This window comes from Quercus suber, unplaced genomic scaffold (genome assembly GCF_002906115.3).
Source record: "Quercus suber isolate HL8 unplaced genomic scaffold, Cork oak 2.0 scaffold_237, whole genome shotgun sequence".
Taxonomy (NCBI): domain Eukaryota; kingdom Viridiplantae; phylum Streptophyta; class Magnoliopsida; order Fagales; family Fagaceae; genus Quercus; species Quercus suber.
This window is the reverse complement of record NW_027069694.1, coordinates 796,516-816,371: the sequence shown is the minus strand read 5'-3', so window position 1 is coordinate 816,371 and position 19,856 is coordinate 796,516. Positions and strand designations below refer to the sequence as shown.

Here is a 19,856-nt window from a genome sequence, read left to right as displayed (position 1 = left end):
TCCATTTCACATTCACCGCTATCTTATGTACTTAACCACAATGCAATCACTAATAGTCGGAAAGTAATAAACTAACAAAGCCAACCAATACGAAAGTGTAGAATAGTCTTTATACCAATGAAAAAGAAGATTGAAATGTACCACAGTTCCAAGTGAGCTATGAAATAATTCGTTTTTGATAAGTTATCACTTGGGTTGCACACCATGGCTTATGCTAGGAAGCTACCTACTTCTCAAGGTGGTGCACCTCATTAGGCTCATTTGATTTAAGTATATTATCAAAGTTGATATCTGTCAATGAAGTTTATTTTCGTGATATGACTCCTAGTGAAAAGGTTTTTTTTTTTAAAAAAACCTATTAACCACAGTAGAACAATGTCAGAATCAGAAACAAAAGAAAAATGTGTAATTGTGGTATTCATTGTTTATATATATAAGTATAATGTAATATCATTATGAGGTCAGGGGGATATTACAACAATTGCACACAGGAAGGAGCATTTCTATCGTTTATTTTGTCTACTGAATTCATACTTTGGTTTGGTCCTATTGAACTAAGTATGATATAAGGCTATGAAGGCATTGAAGCAAGTGGGTATTGAATAAAATTTAGGTACAATTTCGTAAGTGGTGTACCTTAAGTCCCCCAATTAAATTCAAACACGACTACATTGACCAATACAACACAAATAGTGTTATTTTGCCCAATAGCAATTAAATTTAACGTAACCATGTGTTTGAATTCAATTAAGAAACCTAAAATACACCTCCTAAAAAACTATACCTAAATTTTACCTGTAGGGAAAATAATACAAATCATAAAGGAAAGCTTCCTGTCAATCGAATATGGTCAAGAGTAGCCTTCAGGCCATATTTGTTCACTGCCCCATTTCCTTTCTTGAATCCACCTCCATAAGCTTCTGATGTATCTGTCTCGATCTGGTGTTTGAAAAACTTACCAAGTTCCTTCTCAAAGTCAGATCGTTTACCCTTTTTTGATGATGAGGAAGAGGACGAAGAGGATGAGGAAGGTGATGAAGAGGACGATGATGAAGCAACATCGCTTGCAGATGCCGCATAGATCTCAGAATCCAACCACATATAAGCTAAGACCTGGCAGATACCCTCTTCAACCTCTGGACTAAGATTGGGGTAACCTGTCAAACATCCTATTAGTAATTCCAGGCTAATCATATCTAAACGCATATAATGTCAACAGGAGAACGGTAGGAAGACAGACAAACACCTTTAAGCCTGAGCCACGCATGCATCATCTCGTGAGCCAGGATTGACCCAGTCAACAACCTGTATGTGGAGAAGTCTAGGATCATATACAAAATTCTTAGCATGTATCTATTTTACAACAATAGATGCGTCTAAGGTGCAAATATGAGAAGAAGTACCTAGGAAGGCCATACAAAACAAGAATTGCTGTTACTTCACACCTACGGATCAACCTACGTGGCTCAGTTATCATGTCTATAAATTGGTTGTCCGCCATCCTTGGCCTCCTTGAGATCTGGTAACATAGTTGAAGTAGTTATAGATGTCTGATCCAATATACAGATATCATTACAACAAAAACGGCAGAATCAAAGGCTAGGGAGGTAGTTCCTACAGTGGTAACCGTCTGTTCTTCTGACAAGCAAAGTCCTCTGGTCTCAGGCATGTGATGGTGACCCTACCACAATAAAAAATAAAATAAAGATCAACATTAAACGTAAACCAAGAAATGAGAATACACAGATGAAGTACGAAAACATTAGCATTTACATTCTTTTCTCCCTCCATGGCCTCATTTAGTGCTTGTCTCTCAACCAAGAGCATTGGAACTTGCTGCTCCACTTTCATATGCAAACCTTCGTAGAAGTCTTGTATTTCAAGGTAAAGAGGCTGGCATTCATAAGTATCCATAATCGCTGAGTCTAGACACTCTAAACAAAGCTTCCGACCATCATCAAGTAACAGATATCTCGTGTCCCTCGGCTGCATGGATTGGAAGGTTTTGCATTATGAATGACATAAGGAAATTACTCATAGGTGTTTCTGAAGCATGTTTTCCAGGTAGTGGCAGTGTTTACTTATATCCTTTTGCTTTTCTTAATGTTTTGTCACTTCCAAAGAAAAGAGAGAGAGAGAGAGAGAGAGAGAGAGAGATGATTTTTAGCATCACTGACCTCCATTCTTTCACAGCTGCAACACCGAGGAGTCCTGTCATGTTCATGTGAGGGGCAGTACTTCTGCATCCAGAAAGGATGTGCCCTATACTCAATAAGACCTGCTGAATTTGTTGGGATCTGCACAAAAAGAACAAAAATAAGTGAAAAAATTCAAGGGAACCATTTGTGATACAGGCCACAAAAGGAACAGGCAAATCCAAAATTCCAAATATATCATTCATTTTATGCTCATGCATGCAGGTGAAAATACATAATATGCAACAAAGTTGAAGATAATGGCAATCTCAAAGCAAGAAACAACACAGAGATTGGAAAACATATACCGAACCACACCCTCCAGAATTAGTGTCTTTATATGGGACACACCCTCCAGAATTTTAGGCATTAGTTTTATCAAGCAATTGGGAACTTAAGAAAGAATTGAGATGAAATTTAAAGAAATTATAAAAATAATAAATAAATAAAAACGATGTAAGAGAGAAATATTATACAACTAGTCATTCTCAGAGAGTTCACTAGCATGTAATAAAAACCATAGCTAAATTCCAAATATCTAATAGATATCAAAGAGACTAATAAACCAAACTCTTTGCATGTATAAGCATGACAACTTAAGAATATATTAATCCAATATAAACAAATGACTTTATCCCTCATCAATCAAAAACTCAGAGCAAGTAATGAAAAAACACTCTGAATGACCCACCAGAGACATAAATTTGCCCACATCATTTCAATTCCTCAAATTTTCAATAAGATGCGAAATCAATGACCTTAGCCAGATACTAGCAAAATCAGTATCTATGAAAATACCCTCCACCAACCACATCCAATTCATGATTAAAAAAAAAAAAATCAAAACAAGTGGAATCTTGCAACTTGATATTTTCAGGCAATAATGATATAAGAGGTAACAGTAAAATGAAGCCAAAGATAACACTTTCAGAATCGCACCTGAAAAAAAGAGGCTTTAGAATCTGATGAATCCCAGATCAGTTAAGATACCCAATACCCATGAATGCATAGTCACCAAAGAAGAATTAATGGACACCATAGAATATTCCCCCTCATGCCCTTATTTGCCTTTAGCCCTGCAAAAAAAGCACTTGACCCTTTGCTAACAAAGTCATCACATAATCATTAAAAGAAGAAGGAAGACAAAACAGAAAAACTTTACTCATCCCAAAGGGAAAAAAATAAATAAATAAAAGATTAGTGTGACCTATAAAGTGTTTTGGAAACTGCTTGGATCCTACACAAATACAGGATAAAAGGGTAATAGGGAAATAAGCCAAAAGTTGGAAACTTTGAAGAGGTTTCTGGGAACTTGATCAAACCGTTCAGTCTTACCTTCCTTAAAACCCCACCAAAAAGATGGAATCTTGTGGCCCCTTGTGGATTTTGTATTGAATTCTAAGTTCTAACACTTTCTTCTTTTGCTTGTGGGTCCTCTCCTCTACTCATTTCCCAGTACCCACCCCACCTCACTAAACGTCAAAAACCCCCCATTGAAACTTTCTGGTTGACAAAAAAGGTTGCATAAAAGGGGAGAGAGGTTGTGAAACTGTGAGAGTTCATTTGGCCCGCCAGACCATTTGTTCACCTAGCAATGGCAGTGTGCCACGTAGCTTAACCAAGAACACTGAACCACCACCTCTGCTTTTAAGTAGGTAATTGGAATAGAATTTTGATAATTGAAAAATTATGCTACAGTGATGATCCTGACTTTCCATATACATCTCTCAAGGAAAATCTATGCCACCCTTCAAAACTTTATGATAGCTCTTCACCTGGAAACCTTTGTTCTGCAACGGAAACCATTGAAGGGATGGGAATTCTTAATTATATGATACCATCTTGCACTGTGGAGAGAGGGAAAATTCCGTTCATGCTACCAAATCTACAAATTAAAGCATGTACGGCTACTTATAAGTTTTGCTATAACTGTTCAAAAATCATCATAAATTTGTCAAGTGTCATTGATTTAGGGACATAAAATGTATGCAAAAATCAATTACACATCGGTGCATGTATGCAATGATATAAACAACACGGCCCGTGTAAACAATAACATAAGTAGTCCAATCGGGTACTGACATGTGTGATCTTGAAAATCAAAACATTTCAACCAATCAAAAGATGCCACGTGTCTTAGAGAAAAAGTCTTAAAACTCCTCCACTCAAACTGTGACACATGTCACCAATCGAACTTCGCCACATGTCGCTCACCCGTTTCCCAACTCTTATAAATAGAATAGAAGTCTTCCTAAAGCATTTCTACACACACCACCAACACACCAAGAGACCAAAGAGCACAAGTAGTATCAAAGAAGATTTACAAAAACCCTACTAGAATCAAGCCTTGAAGCCTTCAAGAACTTCAACTTCTAATACGAAGAACATTCGAAGAGAAATCATCTAAATCATCTTCCTAGATCTCAAAATTCTCTGGAATCAAGCTCAAAAGCCTCTAAAAATCTCAACAAACCATCAATTAGCGAAACTTTGCAAATTCAAGCCTCCAAAACATCGAAAAACTTCCACCACAAACCTTTGAAGATGAAGAATGCATGAAAAACACGAAGAATAAGAAGAACAAAGAATTTCTAACAAGCTCATAGCCAAAGATTCATTGTAATTCTATTTCAAGGGTCTTTGATCCATCCTTTAGCCAAATTGAAGGATATTTGGTGTTCAAGTCAAAATCGCATTACCATAATTTCAATCAACAAATCTATCAAAGAGATCGAATCAGATGATTACTCTTTTATAATCATAGAGAATTGTACCACACATTCATCAATATAAATTCGCATTTGTAAAAATATTTTACTTGTTTAATTTATTTCAAACTAAGAGATTTAGTCATCCACACACTGATTGAGAAAAATCAAATGTGCATTTTGTATTAATGAATGCAGTCTTAGTGTTGTGTGTGTGCAATAAGAAGGTATACTACACATATAATGTTCAATGAATAGTTTACAAGTAATATAAATTATCTTAGACAACCATTAACAGAGTTTTAGCCTGATGATAAAGAACAATTATCATGGTGCAAAGACCATAAGTTGAAATTATATTTTATCTATCAATTAATTTTTTTTTTTTGTTTAAATCATGCATCTAAATGTGTTACAAATCAAACTTTTTGTTACGGTTTTTCATTAGAAGTTTAAATAAAAGGGGAGGACATAACTTTGAATAATTATCAAGTACAATGGAGATAATCCAAATCCATCAACCTATACCTAAAGACAACCAACCTTATTTTATCCATTTCATATTCACTGCTAGCTAATGTACTTCACCACGATGGAATCACTGAAATGATCTGGAATTACTGACTACAAAAGCCAACCAAATAACCAATACCAAGGTGTAGAACAATCTTTAAACCCATGAAAGAAGATTGAAATCTGTCCCAATTCCATATGAGTATAGGAAGCACGAAAGCTTCATTTTGAGGTGCCGCAATCATGTCGTACCCGTCCTGCCGTCCCAAGTTATAATTTTTTAGAAATTATTCATCTTATTGTGTCGTATTGATATCTGTGTTCGTGGTTGCTAGACACCAACTCACATTCACAGAGCCAAAATATCAAACACCTGGTGTGCAATGGCAAATAGACTATCAACCCAGCTACGCAGGTTGTCAGGGCCAAATGGTTCGTGGTGTGGTGCTTGGCTGCTTGCTAGAATGCTATGGGCTATTTACGCAAAATTCCCGCCAAAATCAAGAGGAATAGGTCTTGTTTTCAAATAAAATGGGACTATTTAAGTATTTAACTACTTCCATTTTTAAAAAAAAATAAAAGAACTTTAATATTAATATAAAGAGCCAAACCTATTTTATAGGGATAATTATACTTTACCTACTTGTGGTTTGCCTCTAATTCGATGTGCTTACGCATGGTTTCAATTTTAACACTTTACCCACATGTGATTCTCACTGTTACTGTGTCGTAACCCACTTCTCTACTTTCCGTTACTCTAACACAGAAAATATAAAAAACAAAACCCCAAACGGATCAAAACACTCTCACTCAAATCTTGAACATGAAGAACATACCCAAAAATTTGAAAAATTATAGATTTTTTCAATTTTGATACAAAGGGGCCATAGCAACGTTACCCCAATTTCAATTTTATTTTAGCAAACTATGTTATGCAATCATGTGATCTAAACTAGTATAAATCTGTGTTGACGAAATAACCTATCAGAACAGTCCAAGCATCATATGATTATGTTATAGCTTCATCAATTCTTATTTCTTTTTTAAAAGTACACTAGAACTGTACAAAATGCCTGGAAATATTTTTATTCAAACGAAATATTTACATCTCATAAGTCTCATGATCTAGTAAAAATAAAAGACAGACAAACACATGATTATCATAATCATCAGACAGTGAAGGTCTAATCTGGGTCTTCAAAGTTGGGGTCCTTAACATCAAAAACTCCTCCAAATTCGAACCCAATCTCAGGCTGAGAGGAGCCATCACCAACCCAAGTGAACTTCCCTCCGTGACCCCTCTTCCTTGGCGATCCATTCATGCCCGTCTTGATTTCCGATCTTTTCTCTCCTCTGATTTTCCATTGGGCTTGTAGCTCTTCCCTGTCTTCTTCATTTTCTCTCTCTCACTCACTCAGTGACTAATGGTGATGGGTTTGGACTGGGTGTGTGGATCTATGGTTTCGTTGGTTTTATATAGGGTGCTGTTGAGAGATTCATTTTCCTATGATTAAAGGGAGTGTGTAAGAATGTGATTGTCAAATTTTTGGGTATGTGTCTTCATGTTCTTCATGTTCAAGATTTGAGTGAGAGTGTTTTGATCCATTTGGGGTTTTGCTTTTTACATTTTCTGTGTTAGAGTAACGGAAAGTAGAGAGGTGGGTTATAGCACAGTAACGGTGAGAATCACTGGTGGGCAAAGTGCCAAAATTGAAACCACGGGTAAGCACATCGAATTAGAGGCAAACCACAGGTAAGTAAAGTGTAATTATCCCTATTTTATATCATGCTTTTTTTTTTCTTTTTTTCTTAATTAAATGTAATAATATCTATTTTCATTGACCTATGCAAAATAATTTTGTATTAAATTAATATTCTCTTATCTTTTAGTAATTACTGGTTGGTAAGAAGTTTAATAAAGATTTGTTTCTCTTTAATTTATTTTTTTCTAAATATGAAATTTGATCATAGGAGATTTGATTTGAACAACTAATTTATTGCATAATATGGGTGTGATAAATCAAACTTTGTTAAAGTAAAAAGTTCACATGGAGTAGGTTGAGGAAATCATACTATACTTTTTGTTTTTTTATAATACCATGCTTGAAAGCACCCAAAATAAAAAAATAAAAATAAAAATCCATATTGCATCCACCACTACCTTATGTAGGTTTTTTTTTTTTTTTTGAAGAAAAAAAATTTCAAAATGTTACAACAAGTGAGGGAAAGGGATTCAATCCTTAGTCTTCTTATAAAGGAAATCAAACAATATGTTGACCATGATGATATCAATCACTTGGAAACAATTGATTGTGAAAGTTACAAATTCCTAGGTGCAAAACAATCCTTAATCCCATAATTCTCAAACTGATTTGAATGTCAATTCCGATATTAAACTTTCAATTTTAAATAATTAACTTCTGTATATTAGTTTCTGAAGAAAAAAAAGATTATGCATATTAAAATGTATTTGGCATCAGCTTCAACTATTATGTACAACTTTTTAAAACCTTACTTTTTCCCGTCTTTTTTCACTTTTTCAATTTTTTTTAAAGATACAAATATGCTTTAGCATACTTTCAGCCAAAAACTATACACTTAAGTGTGAAAAATCAACTTTTTTGTTATTGTTTTTCATTAAAAGTTCAAATAAAAGGGGAGGACATGAGGGTAGATAAATAATCTCAATTCATGGGCACGTATTTTGACCATTTTTCATAAAAAGCCTAAATAATATGGGAGAAAATGAAGGGTAGATAAGAAAACTCACTTCATGGACTGGGTACAGACAACATTATTTTATCCATTTCACATTCACCGCTATCTTGACCCGGTTTGGATAGCACTACTTTTCACTTAAAGTGGCGTTGCGTTTTCTGTTTTTTTTTTTTTTTTTTTTTTTTTAGCTGGACTTATTGACTTTTGGGAGAAAAAAAACACTGTGCATGCACTGTTCATGCACTATTCACGCAATATTTAATATTAAAAGTGGGTCCCACAGTACTATTCACACATTTAAAAATTATTTTGCTACAGTGTTTTCAGCAACAATCAGTTTTTAGCAACTTTCAGCAACAATAAGTGTTATCCAACCGGACCCCTTATGTACTTAAACCACAATGCAATCACTAATAGTCAGAAAGAAATAAACTACGAAAGCCAACCAATACCAAAGTGTAGAATAGTCTTTATACCAATGAAGAAGAAGAAGTTTGAAATGTACCACAGTTCCATGTGAGCTATGAAATAATTCGTTTTTGATAAGTTATCACTTGGGTTGCACACCATGGCTTATGCCAGGAAGCTACCTACTTCTCAAGGTGGTGCACCTCATTAGGCTCATTTGATTTAAGTATATTATCAAAGTTGATGTCTGTCAATGAAGTTTATTTTCGTGATATGACTCCTAGTGAAAAGGTTTTTAAAAAAAAAAAAACCTATTAACCACTGTAGAACAATGTCAGAATCAGAAACAGAAGAAAAATGTGTAATTGTGGTATTCACTGTTTCTATATATAAGTATAATGTAGTATCATTATGAGGTCAGGGGGATATTACAACAATTGCACACGGGAAGGAGCATTTCTATCGTTTATTTTGTCTCCTGAATTCAAACTTTGGTTTGGTCCTATTGAACAAAGTATGATATAAGGCTATGAAGGCATTGAAGCAAGTGGGTATTGAATAAAATTTAGGTACAATTTCGTAAGTGGTGTACCTTAAGTCCCCCAATTAAATTCAAACACAACTACATTGACCAACACAACACAAATAGTGTTATTTTGCCCAATGACAATTAAATTTAACGTAACCATGTGTTTGAATTCAATTAAGAAACCTAAAACACACCACCTAAAACACTATACCTAAATTTTACCTGTAGGGAAAATAATACAAATCATAAAGGAAAGCTTCCTGTCAATCGAATATGGTCAAGAGTAGCCTTCAGGCCATATTTGAGCACTGCCCCATTTCCTTTCTTGAATCCACCTCCATAAGCTTCTGATGTATCTGTCTCGATCTGGTGTTTGAAAAACTTACCAAGTTCCTTCTCAAAGTCAGACCGTTTACCCTTTTTTGATGATGAGGAAGAGGACGAAGAGGATGAGGAAGGTGATGAAGAGGATGATGATGAAGCAACATCGCTTGCGGATGCCGCATAGATCTCAGAATCCAACCACATATGAGCTAAGACCTGGCAGATACCCTCTTCAACCTCTGGACTAAGATTGGGGTAACCTGTCAAACATCCTATTAGTAATTCCAGGCTAACCATATCTAAAACGCATATAATGTCAACAGGAGAACGGTAGGAAGACAGACAAACACCTTTAAGCCTGAGCCACGCATGCATCATCTCGTGAGCCAGGATTGACCCAGTCAACAACCTGTATGTAGAGAAGTCTAGGATCATATACAAAATTCTGAGCATGTATCTATTTTACAACAATAGATGCGTCTAAGGTGCAAATATGAGAAGAAGTACCTAGGAAGGCCATACAAAACAAGAATTGCTGTTACTTCACACCTACGGATCAACCTACGTGGCTCAGTGATCATGTCTATAAATTGGTTGTTCGCCATCCTTGGCCTCCTTGAGATCTGGTAACATAGTTGAAGTAGTTATAGATGTCTGATCCAATATACAGATATCATTACAAGAAAAACGGCAGAATCAAAGGCTAGGGAGGTAGTTCCTACAGTGGTAACCGTCTGTTCTTCTGACAAGCAAAGTCCTCTGGTCTCAGGCATGTGATGGTGACCCTACCACAATAAAAGTAAAATAAAGATCAACATTAAACGTAAACCAAGAAATGAGAATACACAGATGAAGTACGAAAACATTAGCATTTACATTCTTTTCTCCCTCCATGGCCTCATTTAGTGCTTGTCTCTCAACCAAGAGCATTGGAACTTGCTGCTCCACTTTCATATGTAAACCTTCATAGAAGTCTTGTATTTCAAGGTAAAGAGGCTGGCATTCATAAGTATCCATAACCGCTGAGTCTAGACACTCTAAACAAAGCTTCCGACCATCATCAAGTAACAGATATCTTGTGTCCCTCGGCTGCATGGATTGGAAGGTTTTGCATTATGAATGACATAAGGAAATTACTCATAGGTGTTTCTGAAGCATGTTTTCCAGGTAGTGGTAGTGTTTACTTATATCCTTTTGCTTTTCTTAATGTTTTGTCACTTCCAAAGAAAAGAGAGAGAGATGATTTTTAGCATCACTGACCTCCATTCTTTCACAGCTGCAACACCGAGGAGTCCTGTCATGTTCATGTGAGGGGCAGTACTTCTGCATCCAGAAAGGATGTGCCCTATACTCAATAAGACCTGCTGAATTTGTTGGGATCTGCACAAAAAGAACAAAAATAAGTGAAAAAATTCGAGGGAACCATTTGTGATACAGGCCACAAAAGGAACACGGAAATCCAAAATTCCAAATATATCATTCATTTTATGCTCATGCACTAGCCGATGCTGTAATATACCCGTGGCTACATGGCTCTTAAAATTCACCCTGTANACAATCTGTAAACCCATGAAAGAAGATTGAAGACTGTCCCAATTCCATATGAGTATAGGAAGCACGAAAACTTCATTTTGAGCCGCAATCATGTTGTACCCGCCCCGCCGTCTCATGTTATAATTTTTTTGAAATTACTCGTCTAATTGTTTCGTACTGATATCTGTGTTAGTGCTTCCTAGACACCAAGTCACATTCACAGAGTCAAAATATCAAACACCTGGTGTGCAATGGCAAATATACTATCAACCCAGCTACGCAGGTTGTCAGGGCCAAATGGTTCGTGGTGTGGTGCTTGGCTGCTTGCTAGAATGCTATGGGCTCTTTACGCAAAATTCTAGCCAAAATCAAGAGGAATAGGTCTTGTTTTCAAATAAAATGGGACTATTTAAGTATTTAACTACTTCCATTTTTTTTTTTTATATATATAAAAGAACTTTAATATTAATATGAAGAGCCAAACTTATTTTATATCATGCTTTTTTTTTCTTTTTTTCTTAATTAAATGTAATAATATCTATTTTCATTGACCTATGCAAAATAATTTTGTATTAAATTAATATTCTCTTATCTTTAGGTAATTACTGGTTGGTAAGAAGTTTAATAAAGATTTGTTTCTCTTTAATTTATTTTTTTCTAAATATGAAATTTGATCATAGGAGATTTGATTTGAATAATTAATTTATTGCATAATATGGCTGTGAGAAATCAAACTTTGTAAAAGTAAAAAGTTCACATGGACTAGGTTGAGGAAATCATACTATAGTTTTTTTTTTTTTTTATAATACCATGCTTGAAAGCACCCAAAATAAAAAATAAAAATAAAAATCCATATTGCATCCACCACTACCTTATGTAGGTTTTTTTTTTTTTTTTTAAGAAAAAAAAAATTCAAAATGTTACAACAAGTGAGGGAAAGGGATTCAATCCGTAGTCTTTCTTATAAAGGAAATCAAACAATATGTTGACCATGATGATATCGATCACTTGGAAACAATTGATTGTGAAAGTTACAAATTTCTAGGTGCAGAACAATCCTTAATCCCATAATTCTCAGACTGATTTTAATGTCAATTCCGATATTAAATTTTCAATTTTGAATAATTAACTTCTGTATATTAGTTTCTGAAAATAAAAAATAAAAAAACAAAAAACTAAAGCATATTAGAATATGTTTGGCATCAGCTTCAGCTATTATGTACAACTTTTAAAAACCTCACTTTTTCCCCTTTTTTCTCACTTTTTCAAAAAATTTCAAGATAAAAATATGCTTTAGCACACTTTCAGCAAAAAATTAAACACTTAAAGTGCGAAAAATCAACTTTTTGTTACTGTTTTTCATTGAAAGTTCAAATAAAAGGAGAGGACATGAGGGTAGATAAATAATCTTAGTTCATGGACACGTATTTTGACTATTTTTCATTAAAAGCCTAAATAATATGGGAGAAAATGAAGGCTAGATAAGAAAACTCACTTCATGGATTCGGTACAAACAACATTATTTTATCCATTTCACATTCACCGCTATCTTATGTACTTAACCACAATGCAATCACTAATAGTCGGAAAGTAATAAACTAACAAAGCCAACCAATACGAAAGTGTAGAATAGTCTTTATACCAATGAAAAAGAAGATTGAAATGTACCACAGTTCCAAGTGAGCTATGAAATAATTCGTTTTTGATAAGTTATCACTTGGGTTGCACACCATGGCTTATGCTAGGAAGCTACCTACTTCTCAAGGTGGTGCACCTCATTAGGCTCATTTGATTTAAGTATATTATCAAAGTTGATATCTGTCAATGAAGTTTATTTTCGTGATATGACTCCTAGTGAAAAGGTTTTTTTTTTTAAAAAAACCTATTAACCACAGTAGAACAATGTCAGAATCAGAAACAAAAGAAAAATGTGTAATTGTGGTATTCATTGTTTATATATATAAGTATAATGTAATATCATTATGAGGTCAGGGGGATATTACAACAATTGCACACAGGAAGGAGCATTTCTATCGTTTATTTTGTCTACTGAATTCATACTTTGGTTTGGTCCTATTGAACTAAGTATGATATAAGGCTATGAAGGCATTGAAGCAAGTGGGTATTGAATAAAATTTAGGTACAATTTCGTAAGTGGTGTACCTTAAGTCCCCCAATTAAATTCAAACACGACTACATTGACCAATACAACACAAATAGTGTTATTTTGCCCAATAGCAATTAAATTTAACGTAACCATGTGTTTGAATTCAATTAAGAAACCTAAAATACACCTCCTAAAAAACTATACCTAAATTTTACCTGTAGGGAAAATAATACAAATCATAAAGGAAAGCTTCCTGTCAATCGAATATGGTCAAGAGTAGCCTTCAGGCCATATTTGTTCACTGCCCCATTTCCTTTCTTGAATCCACCTCCATAAGCTTCTGATGTATCTGTCTCGATCTGGTGTTTGAAAAACTTACCAAGTTCCTTCTCAAAGTCAGATCGTTTACCCTTTTTTGATGATGAGGAAGAGGACGAAGAGGATGAGGAAGGTGATGAAGAGGACGATGATGAAGCAACATCGCTTGCAGATGCCGCATAGATCTCAGAATCCAACCACATATAAGCTAAGACCTGGCAGATACCCTCTTCAACCTCTGGACTAAGATTGGGGTAACCTGTCAAACATCCTATTAGTAATTCCAGGCTAATCATATCTAAACGCATATAATGTCAACAGGAGAACGGTAGGAAGACAGACAAACACCTTTAAGCCTGAGCCACGCATGCATCATCTCGTGAGCCAGGATTGACCCAGTCAACAACCTGTATGTGGAGAAGTCTAGGATCATATACAAAATTCTTAGCATGTATCTATTTTACAACAATAGATGCGTCTAAGGTGCAAATATGAGAAGAAGTACCTAGGAAGGCCATACAAAACAAGAATTGCTGTTACTTCACACCTACGGATCAACCTACGTGGCTCAGTTATCATGTCTATAAATTGGTTGTTCGCCATCCTTGGCCTCCTTGAGATCTGGTAACATAGTTGAAGTAGTTATAGATGTCTGATCCAATATACAGATATCATTACAAGAAAAACGGCAGAATCAAAGGCTAGGGAGGTAGTTCCTACAGTGGTAACCGTCTGTTCTTCTGACAAGCAAAGTCCTCTGGTCTCAGGCATGTGATGGTGACCCTACCACAATAAAAGTAAAATAAAGATCAACATTAAACGTAAACCAAGAAATGAGAATACACAGATGAAGTACGAAAACATTAGCATTTACATTCTTTTCTCCCTCCATGGCCTCATTTAGTGCTTGTCTCTCAACCAAGAGCATTGGAACTTGCTGCTCCACTTTCATATGTAAACCTTCATAGAAGTCTTGTATTTCAAGGTAAAGAGGCTGGCATTCATAAGTATCCATAACCGCTGAGTCTAGACACTCTAAACAAAGCTTCCGACCATCATCAAGTAACAGATATCTTGTGTCCCCTCGGCTGCATGGATTGGAAGGTTTTGCATTATGAATGACATAAGGAATTACTCATAGGTGTTTCTGAAGCATGTTTTCAGGTAGTGGCAGTGTTTACTTATATCCTTTTGCTTTTTAATGTTTTGTCACTTCCAAAGAAAAGAGAGAGAGAAGTGATTTTTAGCATCACTGACCTCCATTCTTTCACAGCTGCAACACCGAGGAGTCCTGTCATGTTCATGTGAGGGGCAGTACTTCTGCATCCAGAAAGGATGTGCCCTATACTCAATAAGACCTGCTGAATTTGTTGGGATCTGCACAAAAGAACAAAAATAAGTGAAAAAATTCGAGGGAACCATTTGTGATACAGGCCACAAAAGGAACAGGAAATCCAAAATTCCAAATATATCATTCATTTTATGCTCATGCATTAGTGGATGCTGTAATATACCTGTGGCTACATGGATCTTAAAATTCACTCTGTAAAAGGTTTCTTACAAGAACCTGTCAGACAATTTAGGATATGCAGAAAGATCATCTGCTAATTTCATATTTAAACACACTTAGAATAGTAGGAACAACATCCTTACCGCTATGAAAATTTCACACTAAAAGCAGTAGGGCACCATTCATAATTTTCATATGTTTCTTATTTATGAAATGATTTAACTTCTGTATATTTCTGCTTATCATCTAGATAATTGAATGTGGGGCCTAATGATTTTGCACAGGTATTTTATCAACAAAGAATGCATGATCCTCCTCAAACGGCCCCTTCAATATTAGTTTCAGGTGATAGTTTGATGAGATTACAAGAGTAATAATTAGGTTACAGTAGCCTGAAGTTTCTGTTAATGAACCATCACTATGCAAGCACATAATGTTTGAGTATTAGAAAACATATGAAAAGAGAAAACAAAACATAGCTATCTTCTACAATTGTATACAAAATCAACTAGAGGAAATAACAAAACATGATGTACACTTACAAAAATCTTGCAAACATCACATCTTGGGTGATGCTGCTCCTTATAGCAGGATTTGTGATAAGGGCGCTTGCCTGACATAGAAAACTGTCACAGAAAGGAGATATTCCACTCAATAATACTCAATGAACCACCAAAGATTCAAAGTTTTCACCATCCAATTCCAAAAAAAGTTTCAATTAACTCAAATAAGTTGCACCTCATGATCATTAATGGGTAGATTGCAAGCATGACAACGAAAACATGCTGGATGCCAAACGGCACCCATGCAGCTCAAAAATCGTCCATGGCCAATCTCAGTGTTGCAGCCAGCACAGATCCTACAAGCAATTTTGTCCAACAAACAGGTCATGTTTCATTTGACCTCTGTAAAATGCAGCAAATTCACATAAAATAAAGAAGTCATTAAGTTTTAAGAGACATTGTCATGTCCAGTTACTACAGAGATGTATGGCTTAAATTTTACAAGATATCAATGCAATCTTCTCTTTCCTAGATAAGTTGCTTACAAAAATAACATATTTTAAACATTTTAAATCACATGCTTATGTTTTTCTGTTACTCCAATGGTAGATGTTCATCTAACATCTCTCTTTGTCCATTTAATCTAAAACCAAATTATGGACCCATTAGTGACTAATAAGTAATAAGCATCAGCATAACTGTTAGCATCTCTAAAATATTTTGTATTGTTGGTCAATCTAGGGCTCCACAGCTCAACACAAGATCACCAAGTATCAACTCTAAAATAGTTCCTCTTGCATCAAATTTAGGTATCAAAGATCGTTGTTATGCATCACATCCTCTTATTTCAATTTAAAGTACTTCAAATCAAAGTAAAAGATGCTTTGCTCATCAAAATTTGTGTATTCATTATGTGACCATGCATGGTAAAATGAGAAAGAATAAAATGACTCCAGCCAACCCTAGGTGCTCCTGCATCAAATTTGGGTATCAAAGTTCGTTGTTATGCAGCACAACCTCTAATTACAATTAAAAGTAGTACTTCAAATTAAAGTAAAACGTGCATTGCGCATCAAAATGAGCGTATTCTTTATGTGACCATGCATGGTAAAATGAGAAAGAATAAAACTCCCAAAAGCCAAAGAACAAACACATCATATTGTCTTTCATTTTAGCATTCCTTCATGCTCTGCTCTGTGATAAGCATTGGAAATAAATTAGATATCTAGAAACCACCAACTGTTACAGCCTCAACAAGATACAAAATCCAACCTTTTATCTATCTCGCTCTCTTGCCAAGTATTAATAGATTAGTGCAGGGTTTAGAATTAGATTTAGCATTCTTTCCAGACGCTTATCAAACTAGTTTGCACACTGTTAAACATTCAGAATGCTTGAAATTCATATGTGTTTGTATTAAGCAGGTTAACGCAAGGAGAAATCTCAACATTCTGACTATTTCTAAAATAAATGTTTAACTATGGCTGGTTAAGTATGAGCTGACCAACTTGATAATTGAATTAGTTAGTTGGTATACAAGATGAAGAAAGAAAAGCAAGAAAAGTACTAAGAAAAATGTTTATATGCCTTCAATTAGTTTTCTCAACTCTGATTCAATAGGTAAGCTAGCCTCTAACCTGCAGGAAAACAATCTCCACTCATGTTGAGGCAATTAAATTTAACTTTTTAGATTTGTAGGATCGTCAGGATTAGATAAATTACTAAGTAGTATATGGATTGTCATACACAACAGATTGCATCATGACAAATATACCTGTATCCAGATGGAAAGGAGAATGGATAAGGTTGAAATATATTTCTATTGTCATGTGGAGGAGAATCCAAGAACAAACTTTCTTGAATAGCTTTTGCGAGTTGTTCATCTTCCTCTAATTGAGCTTTAGAAACATGTTCTTCTTCCTCAGATTTAACTTCATGAAGATGTTCATCTTCCTCGGATTTAGCTTCAGCAAGACTTTCATCTTCCTCTGATTTAGCTCCAGCAAGACATTCATCTTCCTCTGATTGAGAATCATCATCTAAGAATAATCAGAAATAAAAGATGAGACTCCAGACCATCATTTATTTCCAAACAAGTAACTTTTGCATCTGAAAAAGATTATCAGCTAGATAGACTTTATCCAAAATCTGAGTTCTGTAGTACAATTTAATAAGACTGTCAACATTCATTATGGATTTCAAGGAGCTATTTGAGCATTCATTTATTCCCATTGAACGACTTCAAAAGCATTTGCACATTAGAGGAATGTGGGTAATATCATTTGCTAAGCAGTTAAATGTGAGGCCCGACATGAAGAGTGGGGGAGAAAGAGAGGGTAGTGAGAAAAAGAGTTCAACCAAAATTTCTTTTCATTAAAAAAATAAAAAAAATAAAAAAATAAAAAAAAAACACTGGATAAAAGACACTCCCAGATTTCATAATTAAAAAATTCGTATAACTACTATTATCAGCACAAAAATTTGTAGAAATAACAAAAACTTTACTTTCCGGTGATTTATTGGCAAAGCGCATCACAATTTAAGAAGAATGAATAGAACGCTCTGATATCAAATAAAGATCTTACACAAAGTCATATAGAAACAGTTCACGTGTACAAAGCAAGTATTTGATGTATACCATTACACTTGCATTAAAAAAATTTTAATCTGCTTATTGTAAGGTATCTAAAATATTGAGTCATTGGTCTTATTAAATAGAAGTGAGAACCTTCCCAGGTGACAATTGAATGATGTTCAAGGTCGAGGTCTACAAACCATGCAACTTACCAATCACTTTTTTCCCTTTTTGGTCTTGTTCTGAAAGTGAAATTGCAATAGCACAGTCAAGTTCTTCTTTCTCAATATCTGCCCATTCATCCTGCATACATGTTTACCAATTAGCACTGGAGAATAATAGAAACAAGCTAGCATATAGTATGAAGAATGCTAAACTTCATAATCTCCTCTTCATTAAAAGTTTTGCAATATGTACATTCTGTACTACAAGTCAGCTACCGTTAGACAAAATGTTACCTTAATCATATTATAAAAGAGTAGGACCAACAAGAAAGTATGTATAAAAGGAAGAAATTGTCACTACCGCTGAGCCATGAGCCCCATCCCAACTTCTGCCATCACCATGTGTCCCATGATATTGGCCTCTATGGTTAGAACCTTTAAAAACCTTGGTCAACCACCCCATTATGCAAACTATCATTCACCGTTAGCGGGTAGGTTGCCAAACTCTTCCCTGCACCCAAGTTGTTTATTTGAATTAGGGACCATATTTCAGTTCATGAAAGAAAATTATAGGTACTTAAAAACATCTCTAACAACTGCAGATGACTCATATGATCCTCTCTTTATGTTATTATGTGCGAAGTTCATCAATAAATGGACAAGCAACTACGTAGGTGAAAATATACAATATGCAACAAAGTTGAAGACAATGGCAATCTCAAAGCAAGCAAGCAACGCAGAGAACCACAGCTCAAAATTCAATTAGTTTGTCTTAATATGGGACACACCCACCAGAGTTTGAGGCATTAGTTTCATCAAGCAATTGGGAAATTAAGAAAGAGTGGAGATGAAATTTAAAGAAACTATATCAAGGGAAGGATATAAGAGAGAAATACCATACAACTAGTCATTCGCAGAGAGTTCACTAGTATGGAATAGAAACCATAGCTAAACTCTTCAAAAGATCTTAATAGATATCAAAGAGATTAATAAGCCTATGGATTGGAACTCTTTGCATATATAAGCATGACGATTTAAGAATATCTTAACCAAATACAAACAGAACACTTTATCACTCATCAATCAAAAACTCAAAGCAAGTTATGAAATATCACTCTGAATCACCCACCAGAGACATAAATTTGCCCACAAAGTTTCAATTCCTCAAATTTTCAACATGATGTGCAATCAACGGACTTAGCCAGATACTATCAAAAACCCATATAGCCATGAAAAGTGAAAAAACCATCCACCAACCACATCCAATTCACGATTAAAAAAACAAAAAATCAAAGCAATTGGAATCTTCCAATTTGATATTTTGCAGACAATAATAATATAACAGGTAACAGTAAACTGAAGCCAACAAGTTTCACAAACGCACCACCTGAAAAAGGCTTCAGAATCTGAACAATCCAAGAACAGATAAAATAGTCAATACCCACGAATGCATATTCAACAAATAAGAATTATAGGACCCCATAAGATATTCTATGTCATACCCTTAATTGCCTTTAGCCCTGCAAAAGCACTTGACCCGTTTCTAACAGAGTCATTAAACAATCATTAAAAGAGTAAGGAAGATAAAAGATAAAAACTTTACTCAACCCACAGGGAAAGAATGAATAAATAAATAAAAAGATTAAAGTGTTTTGGAAACTACTTGGATCCTACTCAAATACACGCTAAAAGGGCAAAAGGAAAAGGCTAAAAAGTTTGAAACTTTGAAGTGGTTTTGGGAAGTTGGATCA

The 19,856-nt window shown here is 34.9% G+C and overlaps 3 protein-coding genes and 1 long non-coding RNA gene across 4 annotated transcripts; all 4 read right to left on the bottom strand.

Annotated features, from left to right (window-relative positions):
• Positions 1-402: 402 nt before the first annotated feature.
• On the bottom strand, positions 403-2,314 carry LOC136070495 (protein DA1-related 1-like). Its single transcript, XM_065780504.1, has 6 exons — positions 2,178-2,314; positions 1,774-1,986; positions 1,619-1,681; positions 1,404-1,519; positions 1,247-1,305; positions 403-1,157 (listed from the first exon to the last, which is right to left on the bottom strand). The coding sequence occupies exons 1-6, from the start codon at positions 2,244-2,246 to the stop codon at positions 817-819; spliced, it is 861 nt and encodes a 286-aa protein (XP_065636576.1). The 5' UTR covers positions 2,247-2,314; the 3' UTR covers positions 403-816.
• An 822-nt stretch (positions 2,315-3,136) lies between these two features.
• LOC136070497 (uncharacterized) lies at positions 3,137-4,166 on the bottom strand. The gene is made up of 3 exons (XR_010631720.1): positions 3,531-4,166; positions 3,403-3,432; positions 3,137-3,271 (listed from the first exon to the last, which is right to left on the bottom strand). It is a non-coding gene; the product is annotated as an uncharacterized LOC136070497 (long non-coding RNA).
• A 4,725-nt stretch (positions 4,167-8,891) lies between these two features.
• LOC112032933 (protein DA1-related 1) lies at positions 8,892-19,856 on the bottom strand. The gene is made up of 12 exons (XM_065780506.1): positions 19,608-19,856; positions 18,467-18,616; positions 18,154-18,244; positions 17,141-17,405; positions 15,602-15,722; positions 15,406-15,489; positions 14,611-14,730; positions 10,272-10,484; positions 10,118-10,180; positions 9,903-10,018; positions 9,746-9,804; positions 8,892-9,655 (listed from the first exon to the last, which is right to left on the bottom strand). The coding sequence occupies exons 2-12, from the start codon at positions 18,581-18,583 to the stop codon at positions 9,315-9,317; spliced, it is 1,590 nt and encodes a 529-aa protein (XP_065636578.1). The 5' UTR covers positions 18,584-18,616; positions 19,608-19,856; the 3' UTR covers positions 8,892-9,314.
• On the bottom strand, positions 12,858-14,433 carry LOC136070496 (protein DA1-related 1-like). The gene is made up of 5 exons (XM_065780505.1): positions 14,228-14,433; positions 14,074-14,136; positions 13,859-13,974; positions 13,702-13,760; positions 12,858-13,612 (listed from the first exon to the last, which is right to left on the bottom strand). The coding sequence occupies exons 1-5, from the start codon at positions 14,366-14,368 to the stop codon at positions 13,272-13,274; spliced, it is 720 nt and encodes a 239-aa protein (XP_065636577.1). The 5' UTR covers positions 14,369-14,433; the 3' UTR covers positions 12,858-13,271.